The sequence below is a fragment of the Gossypium hirsutum genome, chromosome A05, assembly GCF_007990345.1.
Source record: "Gossypium hirsutum isolate 1008001.06 chromosome A05, Gossypium_hirsutum_v2.1, whole genome shotgun sequence".
Classification (NCBI taxonomy): Eukaryota; Viridiplantae; Streptophyta; class Magnoliopsida; order Malvales; family Malvaceae; genus Gossypium; species Gossypium hirsutum.
This window is the reverse complement of record NC_053428.1, coordinates 4085904-4100901: the sequence shown is the minus strand read 5'-3', so window position 1 is coordinate 4100901 and position 14998 is coordinate 4085904. Positions and strand designations below refer to the sequence as shown.

At 34.9% G+C, this 14998-nt stretch overlaps 2 protein-coding genes across 2 annotated transcripts; both read right to left on the bottom strand.

The window, feature by feature from the left end:
* Positions 1–3158: 3158 nt before the first annotated feature.
* LOC107958865 (uncharacterized) lies at positions 3159–4169 on the bottom strand. The gene has a single exon (XM_041112900.1). It carries the CDS (start codon positions 3750–3752, stop codon positions 3384–3386), a length of 369 nt encoding a protein of 122 aa, XP_040968834.1. The 5' UTR covers positions 3753–4169; the 3' UTR covers positions 3159–3383.
* A 1130-nt stretch (positions 4170–5299) lies between these two features.
* Positions 5300–8393, bottom strand: LOC107958864 (eukaryotic initiation factor 4A-9). Its single transcript, XM_016894765.2, has 5 exons — positions 8170–8393; positions 7575–7641; positions 7267–7373; positions 6528–6958; positions 5300–6264 (listed from the first exon to the last, which is right to left on the bottom strand). Exons 2-5 carry the CDS (start codon positions 7637–7639, stop codon positions 5629–5631), a joined length of 1239 nt encoding a protein of 412 aa, XP_016750254.1. The 5' UTR covers positions 7640–7641; positions 8170–8393; the 3' UTR covers positions 5300–5628.
* Between the last annotated feature and the right edge of the window lie 6605 nt (positions 8394–14998).

Genomic DNA, 14998 nt, shown 5'->3' with positions numbered 1-14998 from the left:
AGAAAAAAATGATACTTTCACTTCCAAAACTTGACACTTTCTTCTTTTTTGCTGCACCCTTGCTAGTAGCAAATTAGGAAGTGTTTTTCCATACGAAGAAAGTTGAGAGAAAGGTTTAAAAAGCTGATTAAGTTAAAGCTTGTACCTGGGGAGAGAGGGAGGGGACTACCTATAGTTTAGCACTTAAAAGTCAAATCGACAAAGTAGAACATTCACTGTTGTCTATGGAGTTTGAAATGGTGGGTGAAATAGAGAATGATCACCAATTTGCCTGGGGTGTGTAATATTGTATATGCTTTGCAAAACACAGTTACACTTTCGAAGGTTCTTGGCTTTTCCTGTGATTCCCGCGTGCTCATGTTGGTGGAATAATTTGATTCCCCCAACAGTTAGTAAAAAAAATGCGATGACTGTTTACCTTTTCCACTCACCTGAATCCGGTAATAATCAATCAACTCAACATTTTGCCCCACAACCGAATAATGGTTTCAATGGAGCAAAGGGCAAAGCGATAAGTGAAAATTGGAAGTTTCTGTACTCTTGTTATTGCTGTTTAGAAGTTTTTCAGGACGGACTTAGCAGGTGATTTGTTTTTTTTTCTTTTTTTTTTTGTTATCATATTTATGGACTGTAATCACAATAAACACGAGGCAACAGAAAACTTATGGTGCAATTCAAATTCCTGGAAGTTGCTATCATATGTTTGGAGAGAAATGAACTAGATTGAATGTACTGCATACCCCCGAGTGGATCATGACCCAAGATTTGATCATAGATTGACTGTGACATGGGCGTACGCGTATATGCAGTGATCATTTGTTTTCATCATTTGTGCTCTCTCTATTGCTGCTCTTGGTGTCGGACGGTTGCAGCGTGGCTACCTGTATAACTGCACCTGGACTAGGATCCTTGACTCAATGACACCCTATCACCTTGGATTAAAGTCTGATCCACTCCAAAATGGCAATGGAAGGCACCGCATCAGCCTTTCATATACCCCCCCCCCGACCTATGGTATGGCCACATGAGGGAACAAAGTGCATGTATTGTGAAATCCCTCAATCATACACATGGACATGTACTAGTTATGCAGGATAAATGATCTGCTTGACTGGTAAAGAGTCAATAGCTTGAAGGCAAGGTTATCAACATAAACCGACTCATTTTTGACAAATCTCATCTTTCATTCATTGATGCTATTCAGGACATTGATGAAATTCGTGGCCATCTTGAACCGCAATTACATATCAGTTTGGATTAAGCACGCATCCAAGCCACAATATTTATAGTAGTTGTTGAGAGGGGATCAGTTTTATTAGGAGAAGTCTTCGAACTGTCGTCATTCGGGTGGTCGACCTTGACCCCCAACAATTGAAGGTATTATACTCGTGTTGGGGGTTTTATCCCCAACCTCCACGGAGAATTGTGCACGGCTCATAGAGGGGTAGCCTCGATCAGTGAAGATAATATATGTGAATAATAATGGGGTACCTAAGCCACATAGCTTAAGTGGTACCATGTTCATAGACATTTTTCGAGTCGCGGCACGTCCAAGTGCCTCCATTATTATTCACACGCCATATACTACTAGCACATTTTTCGAGTCTTGCAGGTACATATCTCTACCAATTAAAGCACTCCTTCCATGAATTGTACTCGCTCTTCGTAGAGGCTAGGACAAAACCCAGCATGAGGACAATATCTTTGATTGTTAGGGGTCTGGATTCTTTGTCTAGAGGACGACACTTCAAGATTTCTCCCAAGGAGTTGACCTCTCAACAACATTAAACAATAAAGTCTCATTATGAAATATAACTATGAACCACCAACCTCTTGGATATGATGTACAAGAAACCAAGACACTCCAGATTCCATGTCATATAGAATTTCTTCGATAACATCACACATTCACACTTGATAACCAATTCTATTAAAAGTTATATATAATTTATATGGCTTTAAACTTTTTTGAATAGTTTACTTTCTTTAAATAAAATTTATTGAAAGAAACTTATTTAGAGAGGATAAATTTGAGAAATAGAAAATTTAATATATTATTATCAACGGTTAAATACTTTGTGCTTAGGAAAAATTGTGTACATAATTTTAATACAATTGTCTCTCAAAATATTAACATCGTTGATTAAATTTCACTTAATATTTTTCGTAATAAGAAAATCTTAAAGACAATAGAAAAGAGGAGTAATAATAATAACTTACTAAAATAATTTTTCTGTCCTCTAAAATTGGCTCTAAACATTTAGCACCCATAGACGAATATGCATAATACATGAAGACATTCATGTATGTTACATTGTTTATGAATATAAACTTTCGCATTCACATGTTAAAACTACAGATTAGATAGAAATTAAATTGAAAAACCATTTCATTTAATTGAACCCAAGTTCATTAGCTCATAGTTCAAATCATAAAATAAGATCATGATTTATGATTCATGTTTGAAATTTTTTACATTAATTTGAGTTTTTTCCCATTCACCTATACTTTGTTTTAAATGTTTAATTACACATGTTAATTTACAACCTCTAATAAAATTTAAACATGTTTTACAACACCATAAACTGCATTAGAATTTTTTTAAAACAAGCTGAGATCTTTTAAACTTTTTTGAACTGGGTTGATGTTGGGTTAGTATAGATCAGATATATACCTCAAAGTTGAAATTCTATGGAGATGATGGGAGACGAAACTCTCAAACATGACAGGAAAATTGCAGATAAAGCAATGGCACTCCATACTGGGACTGCTTGGGTTGTAGAAAGGTAATGACAAATGGAGGAATATTGCAGAAAAAAGCAGAAGACAATGTAATTAGAAACCAAACAGTCGATTCGCAGATATATGCTAAACTCATAATACTATAAGATCATTATAAGATAAGATCCAACATCATCTGCAATCTTTTCCCCTATCCTAGTCCCATTTCCCAGCCTAAAAGTTCAAATAAGGCTTAATGGTAGATTAAGCACAGCATCCTACTACAATACAATGCATGACAGTAAGCCTATGCTTACAGCTAATCAAACCTCCCTACACAAGTGAATCAACACAGTTATTAACATCAATAACCTAACTGACCCCATTTCTGATCATAAGTCCGCCAAGAATTTGAAAGAATTTATAACATGTGGATATACACCCATAAAAGATTTTCCAATTAACAGAACAGCAGGAACTGAACTGAATTTACAATCAAGCTAGGCAAAATGTGGCCAATCTCATCAACAACTTTATATAAAATCTTCCTTTTACCAAAAAAAAAAATTGAAACATAATTTTTTTTTTCACAAATACCTTGAATACAAGCAAGAAAAACATAAAGAAGAGAGCAACAGGGAACAAGAGCCCAACTACCAAAATCACCACCATCCATAGACAACTTGTGTGTACTTATCTTTAAGCCACCTAAAGCTTCTCCTCAAGGACCCTTTGACCTTACCTTCCACACTATACATCTTGTAGCTGGCAACCCTTTTCTTCCTCTGGAATTCAGGGTCACCAAAGCTCCATGGATTCGAAGAAGATGAGGCTGAAGTACTCTTCCCTTTCTTCAACTTGAAGTCCCTGTTGTTCCCCGAGTTGTAGTTGTTAGCCATCTGGGACTGTGCATAGGCAGCAGCACTATGGCACCTGAGGTCATAAGAAGCTGAAGGCCTAGGTGGTCCATGGTAAGTGTCCAGCTGCATCATTCCATTGCCATATGACCTTGATCTGTTGTAATCTTCCATGTTGGATTTTTGGTAGGCTCAAGACAGATAGATTCCAGAAGGTAGTGGCCTGGTGAGTGGTTTTGTTTTGGTAGTTGAGTTTCTTTTGATCTTGACAGGTAAGGGAAGGAACAAGAATAATAGAAATGGTGGGTTCCTATCAAGAGTAGAAAAAAGTTATGGAGGTGATAATATAGTTATAAACTGATATTTTGGATTAATTTAAGGCTAGCATTTGCTACTTTTCCCTTTTTTTCCCCATTTTGCTAATCCTGTGACCGACTTTGGGAGACACCTATATTCGGCGTGTTTAACGGGGAATCATGTTGTCCTATGCCTACAACAATTATTTATGTTCTCCTAGTTCTTAGTACTATACATTTGCATTGACCAGTCGTACTCTGAAGCAGAACCTATTTAATATTTATTATGTCAACTTTTTTGTGTTGCTTAAGGAGCTTTACCAATGTTTTTTTCTATCTTGCCCTGTGTTTGCTATTCTTTTAAGCCTATTCCTAACAACAGAAGCTGAGACTGAAAGTGGTGGAACAACTTTTGCTGCACTTTAATTAAGTTGCTGTTAAACTGTGCCTCTCATTCAACTCCTTTTCTTTACGTTTGCCTCATCAATAATCACTCCTGACTACCCTAAACCAAAAGCCAAGTTGTGGTCATTGTATGATGCTTGTTTCACAAACTAAAACCAGCTTACTAATCCAACTCATACCCTTTGAAGCAGTCCAAGAACTCAGCTAAATACTTCTTTTAATCTTTTTTCTTCTTACTCGTTGAAAGCTTGAGATGAGAGATTTATGCATTCTCAAAATGCTTTCTTAAATAATTTTGGAATTACTTTCTGATATGAAATGAAACCAATGGCTAAGCAAACGAATGGCCATCACTCATTTGTAAAATTTCAGTACCTTTCTTTTTTTTTCTTTATTTTGAGGGGCACTAAAGTTGGTAGAAAAATAAAGCTAGCACCTTTTTTCATATGCTTTACAAAAGCTAAATCGGCATTCTACCCTCCCAAGTGATAGTGATAAGGTGCATCAGGATCCACAAAAGTTATCAACTTGACTAATTGTAGGGCTATAGGCCTTTACCCCTTGCCTGCAGTGCAGGTTGAAAGGGATTAAGTGAAACAAGGTGCCATCCAAAAGGCTCAAGAGTCAAAAAGACATGACCAAGAAATAGTCTAGCCAGTATCTTACCTTGTGCAGGTAGATCACACAATCTTAAATTAGCTGTACAGCACTTTTGTAAAGAGAATGAACAGATGCCATCGAACATACATTCATGTTTCACAAAATTTTGAACCCGACAAATGATGACGCTAGGGAAGCCAGACAACTCCACGACTCCGAATTTGTCATTAGGTATTGATACAGAGAGGAGCAGAATATTTCGACAGCTGAAACTTTAAAGAATGATAAATAAAATGGGCAACAATGCCTAGATGACTAGAAGCCACCTAAAGAGGTTTATATTAATCTACTGTCACTACTTTCCTGATCAGATCCAAATTCTCAAACAAAAATATGCTATTGAAATAGAAAGATAGGGGAGACAAAAAACTTACCATAAAGGCAAGTCCAATGAACTAAAATAATCACGTTCCCATTCTACATAATCTCCCCTCAAGTCTCACATACAGAAACTACAGATGGAAAGAAATAAGAACATAGATAAAACAACATGATTTAGAATAAACTAGAAAAATACTACAGACATTTCTTGCTTAGACACACACCAAATCAAAATTTGAACATTGGGTTTTTTATATGGTAATGGGAGCTCAACTAAATCTGCAGGAACGAAATCCCTCCCAGTTGTAACCGGACCTCCTAAACTGTCATTCCCAGAGAGCCATTTACCTAGCCAGCCCGAACCAGAATCAAATTAGATCAGCAACATTTGATGGCAGCTCCTCAATTACAACATTATAAAACCTCTGGATGTCATATAGCATCCTCTCATCATCTGTGGTTACAAAGTTGATGGCAACACCTTTTCTCCCAAATCTTCCACTACGACCAATTCGATGAAGGTAGTTCTCTGGTTGTGTTGGGAGATCATAATTGATCACAAGAGAGACTTGCTGAACATCAATACCACGAGCTAAGAGATCAGTGGTGATAAGCACGCGAGAGGATCCAGATCGGAATTCCCGCATGATAATGTCCCTCGCATTTTGGTCCATATCTCCATGGGTAGCAGACACTGTATGGTCACGGCTACGCATCTTATCTGTAAGCCAATCAACCTTACGCCTAGTGTTCACAAAAATGACACTTTGGGTGATTGCTAAGGTCTCATAGAGATCACACAGTGTCTCAAGCTTCCATTCCTCCTTCTCAACATTGACATAAAATTGCTTGATACCCTCAAGGGTAAGCTCATCACGCTTCACCAGAATCCTCACAGGTTTGTTCATGAACTTCCTTGTGATTTCTAGGGCTTCAGGAGGCATTGTAGCAGAAAACACTCCTACTTGAATTTTAGGTGGCAATAACTGGAAAATATCATAGATCTAGCACATGCGAACAAATTAGTCAACAAAACAACAAATGGAAAAACAGAGATACAAAGAAAAAAGCTAGGAAAAAACCGAAAAAATTCCTACATCCAAAATACTAGAATGCTAAGAGGTAAAAGACTTCCTCTCAAGCATAAACATGCAAAAACCTGCCTAAATATTCATTATATCCAATAAGTAGCTTTCTAACTAGAGCCATCATCTTCTAGGCAAAGCACAAGAAATAATACATACAGCTTATAAGTGAAAAAAAGGACCTGATCCTTGAAGCCTCTTGAGAGCATTTCATCAGCTTCATCCAAAACAAACATTTTTATATGATCAGGGCGGAGAGATTGTCGCCTCAACATGTCAAAAACACGGCCAGGTGTACCAACAACCACGTGAACCCCACTGGAGAGAATTCGTTGATCTTCACGAACACTGGTCCCACCTACACAAGCATGAACCTTGACACCAAGGTAATCACCTAATGCCCGCATGACCTTCTCAATTTGTTGTGCTAGTTCACGGGTCGGTGCAAGGACCAATGCTTGGCACTGAACTAAGCTGTAGTCAAGCTGCTGTAGAATTCCAGAGCAAAAAGTTGCAGTTTTTCCTGTTCCGGATTGTGCTTGTTGAATTACATCAAGTCCCTTGCAAAAGGGTACAATTCCTCTTTGCTGAATTGCAGATGGCTTCTCAAAACCTTCACGGAAAATTTTGACTTAGCAAGCATACATGTAAAGGGTCAATTCTTGAACAATACAAAGAAATGAAGCTGCCACTAGATCATGAAAGCCTATATTTTTCACCATCGCAAATCACATGATCTTAACTGGCAGATATATAAGCTAAAAGCCTAAATTGGTAACAAGGTAATTGATTTTGAATCACCTGCAAGGCGTGATAAGTTTTAACAGTGCTACCTCATATAGTAAAGAATGATAGTATCCTCTCTGCAACCTTCAGGATTTTTTTTTTATTAACAAAGTACTTGAAATATATCCAACTTACCATAAGCATAAATGCCCCTAAGAAGATTTTCTTGCAATCCCATAACATCAAAAGTGTCATAAACCTCATCATATGAGGTAAAGAAATCTTGCCCCACAGCTTCAAGTCTGCTCATATCAATGTACCGAACAAAGCCTTAGAATTCTTCCAATAAAATCAGAACTCAAAAGCTTAGCAAACTACAAAAGCGCCAGCTAAATAATCAAATAAACCATGAAGAAACATTAAAAAAAAAAAAACCTTCATTTACCACCAATGAATCTGAAAACCAAATGCCTAGAAACAGCACAAGGAAACAGTAAACTTACTCATCCATTTTAGCATCATACTGGCGAGCATCAAATTGAGAACCCTCTGGAGCTGCAGCAGCCATGACTACAAATAGCAACCCATATTTAAATAACTCATACATAATTACAAATTTAATATCTGACTTAAAGTGGCAGTCTTGCCAGAAAAAGCCAAAGCATCAAGCTGAAGACAGTTCAGTTTGGTCTTAATCAGAACAATTAACCAAGGCAACACATGAACTTCACCCATCTTCTATTCGCATATGGAGCTAAATGCCAACAAGGTCGCTGATCGTTTATGTAAAGCAAAAAACAGTATACGTAAACCTAGTTTCTACAAGTAACACAAGAAATTTAGACGTTTGAAGTACTTTTGGATGAATAAGCTGCAATGATTCAGAAAAAGAACAACAATCCAAGTATCGAAAAAAGATCTGTCTGATTAAAGTAAAACTCGTAGCTAAAACAACAAAATCCAGCTGGTTTCCGTTCTTACATGTTGATTCCACAAGACAAGAGGATACCAAAAAGAAAAGTCATAATGCTAAGAAAATACTGAGCATAAGCTGAACTAGAGAAAGGGTAAAAAGGATAGAAAAAAAAAAAGAATTACCTGATAATAAGGATGATTGAGAGACGATAGATAGCTTACTGGGGTGATGTTTTGGGGGTTAGGGTTTTGGCCCCAAACTCCTTGGATCTCTGTCTCTGTGCAAGTAAGGGAGAGGAAGAGGGTGTAGTTATCAGCTATTGTGACTTTCGTAAGACTGACATGGAAAAAGAAACCCTCAACAGGGATATTTGTTTTGACGATATTGCCCCCTTTTATTTCATTCTACGCCGTCGTTTCATTATCGTTGTTGATTCTATAAATTTAATACTACTAGAATAAATAAATAACCAGTCAGTACACCTGTTCATGATTAGGTTATCTGTCTAGTTTTGAAAATTAATTTGTTTGAAATTTAGAAATGTGTAAGTAAATATATTAGGCTTGAAAAATAAATTTTGATAAAAAATTTATATTCATTTATAATATGGGCTGAGTTCGGATCTTAAATGTTCAAGTTCGAGCTTGGTTAACTCTTTTTTAAGTTTATAATATTTTATATTATATTATTTTTATATATTATATAATTTTAAAAAATTAAAAAAATAATATCGTTAAACTTAAAATAGTCTTGAGTTATTCTTTTGTAAATATGAGTGAGTTTGAATAAAATTTTAAATTTATATTTCAAACTAAACTAAACCGAACCTGAACAAATATAAAATATATTAATATTATATGTAGACCCAATCTATGAGCACGTTAGAATTTTATAGATTTGTATTTTGTCGAAAATCTCTATAACCTTTAAAAGTTTTTCGGTTATTTGTTTCAATTTAACGTCGGAAAATATCTTTCGTTCTTTTTTTACATATTAACGTCGGAAAGTTTTTCTATATTGTAATAATCTGGCTTGTGATGTTTGTTTATATATATATATTTTGTTCTTATGGTCTGATAATTGTTATGACTTATGAGTCAGGTAAGGCGTTGTTTGGTTTGTTTTATTACACTAATTTGTGCTGACTTTTGTGATCAGTGTCTGAATTCGGTTTGCTGATAATGTTTGGTAAGAAGTGATTAGAGAGATTGAATATTTTTAGTGGGTGTTGATACTTGAGTTAAAATTAAATTAATTAATTTAATTTAAATAATCGGTCAATGGTCGAATTTAGTTTAGTTGGAGGGCGGTTAATAATTTTTTAAAATTTTAATTATCGATTATTTCAGTTTGAAATCAGGTAATTGACCGAACTAACCAATTAATCGAAATAAATAATATATATTATATATGTAACACCCCTCGCCCGCATCCGACGCCTGGACGGGGTTCGAGGTGCTACCTGACTTTTACTAACACTTCCATACTAAACAGGGCCATGAAGTCTCAAATAATTAAAAACTTTTCTTTTCAAATGCAATCTGTCCTTTATGCGAGCTTACGAGGCCCAATACATGCATTCGGGGTGGTTCGGGACCCAACCGAGAACTCATGAAAAACTTAAGAAATTTATTGTATCAAGGCTCCACACGCCCGTGTAGGTATAGAACACACGCCCGTGTAGGTATAGAACACACGCCCGGGTGCTAAAGACACGCCCAACCCATGTCCAAAACCTGGACAAATACAAGGCTATTTTCCAAGCCATTTTGTCACACTCACAACACATTCACGCATACTTATACAATAGCATACAAATGGCAAAATTAGGCACTTAAACCTTCCTAACATGACATGACCATGGTAATTTCACATGCAACCATTACAATAAGTTTTTCTTTCATCTTTATCATATTAATGCTATAGCTATCAACATGTCATCAAACCTCATGTCCATCACAAAGCATGCATAATCATATCCACAAACCATTCATGAAGCATTATTAACTATTTACCAATCACTTAATCCTGCATTAGTTATTAGCTCATCAATGAATCTCAATTCAATCTCTAGGCATACATGTTGTAAGCCACATCACAAGAGATAATAATATACATGCATAAGAATAATCATATGGGCCCATAACGATATTAGCCGACATAGGCCAATTTACATGACTAATACTACCTTAATAAAAACCCAATATCTTTGGCTAAATCATAATATTACATACTCACATTAAAACCCTATACATGCCATAGACTAGAATCACTTGAGTTTACTTACGCCGATAGCGTTAACTCGACAGTATGATAATATCTCTGACGGCCTCCAACCCGAGCTAACCTGGAAACTCTAGAAAACATGGGAAAGAAGGGGGGTAAGCTTTCGCTTAGTAAGTTCATATGAAAACAATAAGCAACTCATTAACTTGTTTTATCAATGTTTACAACATATTCTCAAGTTCACTGCAAGCTGTCTTCCTGAGCAACAGTCACTAAATTATTTATATCTGGAGCTACGAAACTCCAAATTAAGTTCCGTTAATTTTCCCTGAAACTAGACTTATTTTCCTTTCTTCATTAAAATTTTCAGAATTTTGGGTTAAGCCAAATAGTACAGTTTATTCCTCAAAGTTACCCCTGATTCACTGTCTGACAGTTCCGACCCTTCTGTACTAAAGTTCAATTATCTCATAGTACAAGACTCGAATAATGTTCTCGTCTATTTCTCTTGAAACTAGACTCATATGTCTACTTACTAATTTTTTTTTCTAGAATTTTTGGTTGGGCCAATTAGTACAGTTTATTAGTTAAAGTCTCCCCTGTTTCAGGGTATGACCACTCTGACCCCTGTGCACTACAAACTAAATTTCTCCCTGTACAAAATTCCAACGACCATGGAATTTATTTCCCCTAAAAATAGACTCAATAAGGAATCTATGCATGTAAGGTATGACTCTTAATAATTTTTGTACAATTTTTGGTGAATTTCTAAAGTCAGAACAGGGGATCTCGAATTCATTCAGACCCTGTTTCATAAGAATTCAAATATCACACAATATGGAATTCTTTTTCTTCACCTGTTTCTTTCATGTGAAAATAGACTCATTAAGCTTTAATCCCATATTTTATTCTGCCTCTAACTCATTTTCCACTATTTTTAGTGTATTTTCAAAGTTACACTACTGCAGTAACTCAAATCTGTTAAGGCTAAATTACTCATTCATGATCATTGTTCACAAAATTAATACAACATCGTTTGTATAATCATCACCGAGACATTCATATCACATTTTCATTTACCATCTTACCATATTGTTGTTATGTCGAGTTTTCAACCCGAGGGTTAAGTACATACCTGTTCAAAGTATCCATTTCACAACATTTACCAATACGTCCCTTTCATCTCGAGTATTCCTCCATTTGAGTAGAATTTTACCCGTTGAACACATCGGAATATAATTCGGATACATAGAAAGTTTGCACATAAGTGCCACATATGTAGCCAAGCTACAATGTAACCCGCCCATAAGTGAACTCGGACTCAACTCAACGAGCTCGGATGCCTAGTTACATCTCACGAACTCAGACTCAACTCAACGAGTTCGAACATTCGCATCCATAAGTGAACTCGGACTCAACTCAACGAGTTCGGATGCTCAACCATCCTAGTGACATGTCACTTGTATCCTAATCTATTCCTAAGGTTCAAACGGGATTTTCCTCGAACACATATCCTTGCCATCTTCCGTAAAATACCGAAACCAATACTCAGTAGCACTTTATATTTAACAGATAATACACATAACTTGCATTTTATTCGAAAATAACCACAAAGCATATATTTAATGATAAAAATCAGCATATCATATATTTAACATGAATAACTTAAAAATAACAATTATGCTACATTATTTACACATGAACTTACCTCGATACCACAAAGGTGAAAAAAAAGACGTAATTATCCCTTAATCGATTTCTTTCCGTTCTAGGTCCAAATCTCGATTTTCATCATCTAAAATATCACATTCAACTTATTAAAACAATGTACTGATCAAATTAGTCCATTGACACACTTGAGCAATTTTTTACAATTTTTCCCCTATATTTTGCCAAAATTACCAAATTACCCCTAGGCTCGTAAAATAATTTTTATCACATTTCTTTACTCCTTGAGTCTGGATGAACCATTTTCATAACTATAGCAACTTATAATTTCAACTATTTCACACATTTACAACTCATTTTACAACTTAGCAATCTAGCCCTTTTTAAGGTGTTTTCATGCAATTTCTTTCACAAGAGTTGTTTATTAGACAACTAGGACTCATAATCTTCCATAAAAACACAGCAAACAACACATTTACTCTCATGGCAAAACCCTAGACTCTTCGTCATTTTGCAAAATAGTCCCCTCTTATAAAAGCTCATGCTTTAGGGGTTCCAAAAATGTAAAAATCATCAAGCAAATACATTAAAATCACCTACAAGCAAGTGAAATATGTTGCTAAAACTTTCCAGCTTCAAAGCCCTTTCTTTGCTGCATATTTCGGTGAAGGTGAAGAGAAAAATGATAACTTTTTCTTTTTGATTTGTTAATAATAAAACTAGTCAAAATTTCACCTAATTTTGACTTTTCAACAATTTTGTCTCCCATGGCCGGCCATCACACTTTCAATGGCCTAATTTCACTTTAAATACCCCCAATTTAAGATACAAGGCAATTTAACACCTTTAGGTATTAGAACACAACTTTTACCTCTTACGCGATTTAGTCCTTTTTCGAAATTGGACTAGAAATTGCTAATAATTAACTTACCAAAATTTACATGCACTTATAAAATTATATTATAACACATAAAATAATACTAAAATAATTTTCTCTAGCCTCGAAATAGTGGTCCCAAAACCACTGTTTCGACTAGGCCCAAAATCGGGCTGTTACAATATATAATATATATAACCCACCCAAGTATATAAATAATTAATATATGTAATATTTTTAATGTCTTATTTGTTATTTTCACCTCTATTTAAAGTTTTTAACCATCAAATAAAAGAAAATGAACATTAGCAATGTATTTTTTTATATGTTTTATACTTATTTTAACCAAAAGACAAAAAAATATAAATTTAATTAATTCGGTTAACTGACCAAATTAACCGAAAGATTTCAATTTAGTTAATGTATTTGAAAAAAATTTGATTCGATTAACGGTTAAATGTTTTTATATTTAGGGTTATTCGGTTCGTATATTAACCGAATCGACCATTTTAACACCCCTAAATTGTTTAGTAGCCTATTCATTGCCTATTGTATTGCATTGCTCATTACCTTGTTGGGGCTTAGAGTGTTTTACTTTGTTATAGTTAGACTTGTTCAGGCTTAAAGATTTATTTAAAATTTGAAAGAATTTTAGCAAAAATATTATACTTGAAAAATGAGCTAGGGCAAAAAAATTTGTCTCGTTTAAAATATAGATCTGGCTCAAGTTTGAACATTAAAATTATTAAATATTAAATTTAAAAAATATAAATACAAATATAATTTTAATAAAATAATATAAGTGGGCCTAAAATGAGCTGAATTAGTCATTTGTAAATATGAACGGACTGGATCAAAATTTTAAAATCATATTTTGAGCCGAATCAGACTTAAATAAAAATAAAATATGTTACTGTACCATAAATAACCCTAGTGTGTTTTGAAGTATAGCTTATGTTGCTGCTATTCCTTTGAGTTAAATTTACTTTATTGTAGTTAGAAGAATTTAAGGTTGCTATATTTCCACGAATCCACACTTGTCATTTATGTTTAGGTTCCTTTAACTTTGAATAGACTTGGAATTTGGAGGATCATGGTATGATGTGCGTAATCATAACAACAAAATGAATGAATTGTAAGTTTTACGATCAGCCCTAATTTTTATGTGATTAATTCTTAGACATGTGTACTTAGTAGCCAATTTTCTGAGTTTTACTGGCTCATGATTACATGCTTAGTGTTTATGAGAGCTTTTGATAAAAGGGGTTTGATGGTCCAAATTTAAGTCATAATGCTTGCACATAGAATTCGAGAAGCAGTCTGTTATTCAACAAAGGGGAATTGTGTTCTTCACTAGAAGTGTATACGTAATTCCGCCAGCATGGTCTGGCACTGGTAAAACAGCAACCTTCTACTGAATCTGCTTTGTAATCTTGCTACAGCACAATTATGATTTAGCTCAGTATCAAGCTTTGCTTTTTGCAGAACCCATCCAGAAAGTCATGCGAAGAGAGATTGTGAAGAGCCGCTGTTGTAAAGGCAGTTCACATTGAGAGAGTTGCAGAGAGCACTTGGTGGCGAATAGACATGAATGGTAGTCTTATAGAACGACTTACTTTTACTTGTCGTCCAGGTGGTATTTATAGGAAAAGGAAGGCTAGTCATACACTCATATCCCTCAAGTCTAGGCGTTGTAGTATAGTGAGTGTCAACTTAAGATTTTATTGTACTTCACTTGAAAAAACCAAATGGAGGAACTACTAGAGGTGATACATTCATGGGTACTTGTAGGAGTCTTCTCAATATATATCTTATTTGGATTGTGTCGTCTTAAGAAGGTAGTGTCTGTACGAGGGTGTAAAGAGGTTTAAAGGGTGAAGTTTGTCAGACATGATTGTTATGGGGTTGCATCACCATTATCTAAGCTGAGTTGCCTCAGCTAGACCTTATGGATTTGAGTTTTATGGTATTGGGTCCACCATATTGAATGTGAGGTACAACGTATATATTAGTCCAAGAAAGTGTTTGATAATATCATTACTAATAAAATTAATAAAATTATCCTACACTATTTTATCTGATTATCCATAATTTCATATTCGTTGGATTATTTACACTTTTAACATTAAATATGTATTCATCATTATTATTGATTTGTCCTTAACCAAGTGTAAATAATTTAATAAATAATATATAATTTTGGTCATACTCCATAAGTCATCGAAAAAAATAATTTGGCT

Coding starts and splice junctions, on each gene's coding strand:
- LOC107958865 (XM_041112900.1), bottom strand. CDS start 3,752: ATGGAAGATTACAACAGATCAAGGTCATATGGCAATGGAATGATGCAG.
- LOC107958864 (XM_016894765.2), bottom strand. CDS start 7,639: ATGGCTGCTGCAGCTCCAGAGGGTTCTCAATTTGATGCTCGCCAGTAT. Junction 7,374..7,574: donor TATGATGCTAAAATGGATGA/GTAAGTTTACTG, acceptor TGATATGAGCAG/ACTTGAAGCTGTGGGGCAAG. Junction 6,959..7,266: donor TAGGGGCATTTATGCTTATG/GTAAGTTGGATA, acceptor TTTTCCGTGAAG/GTTTTGAGAAGCCATCTGCA.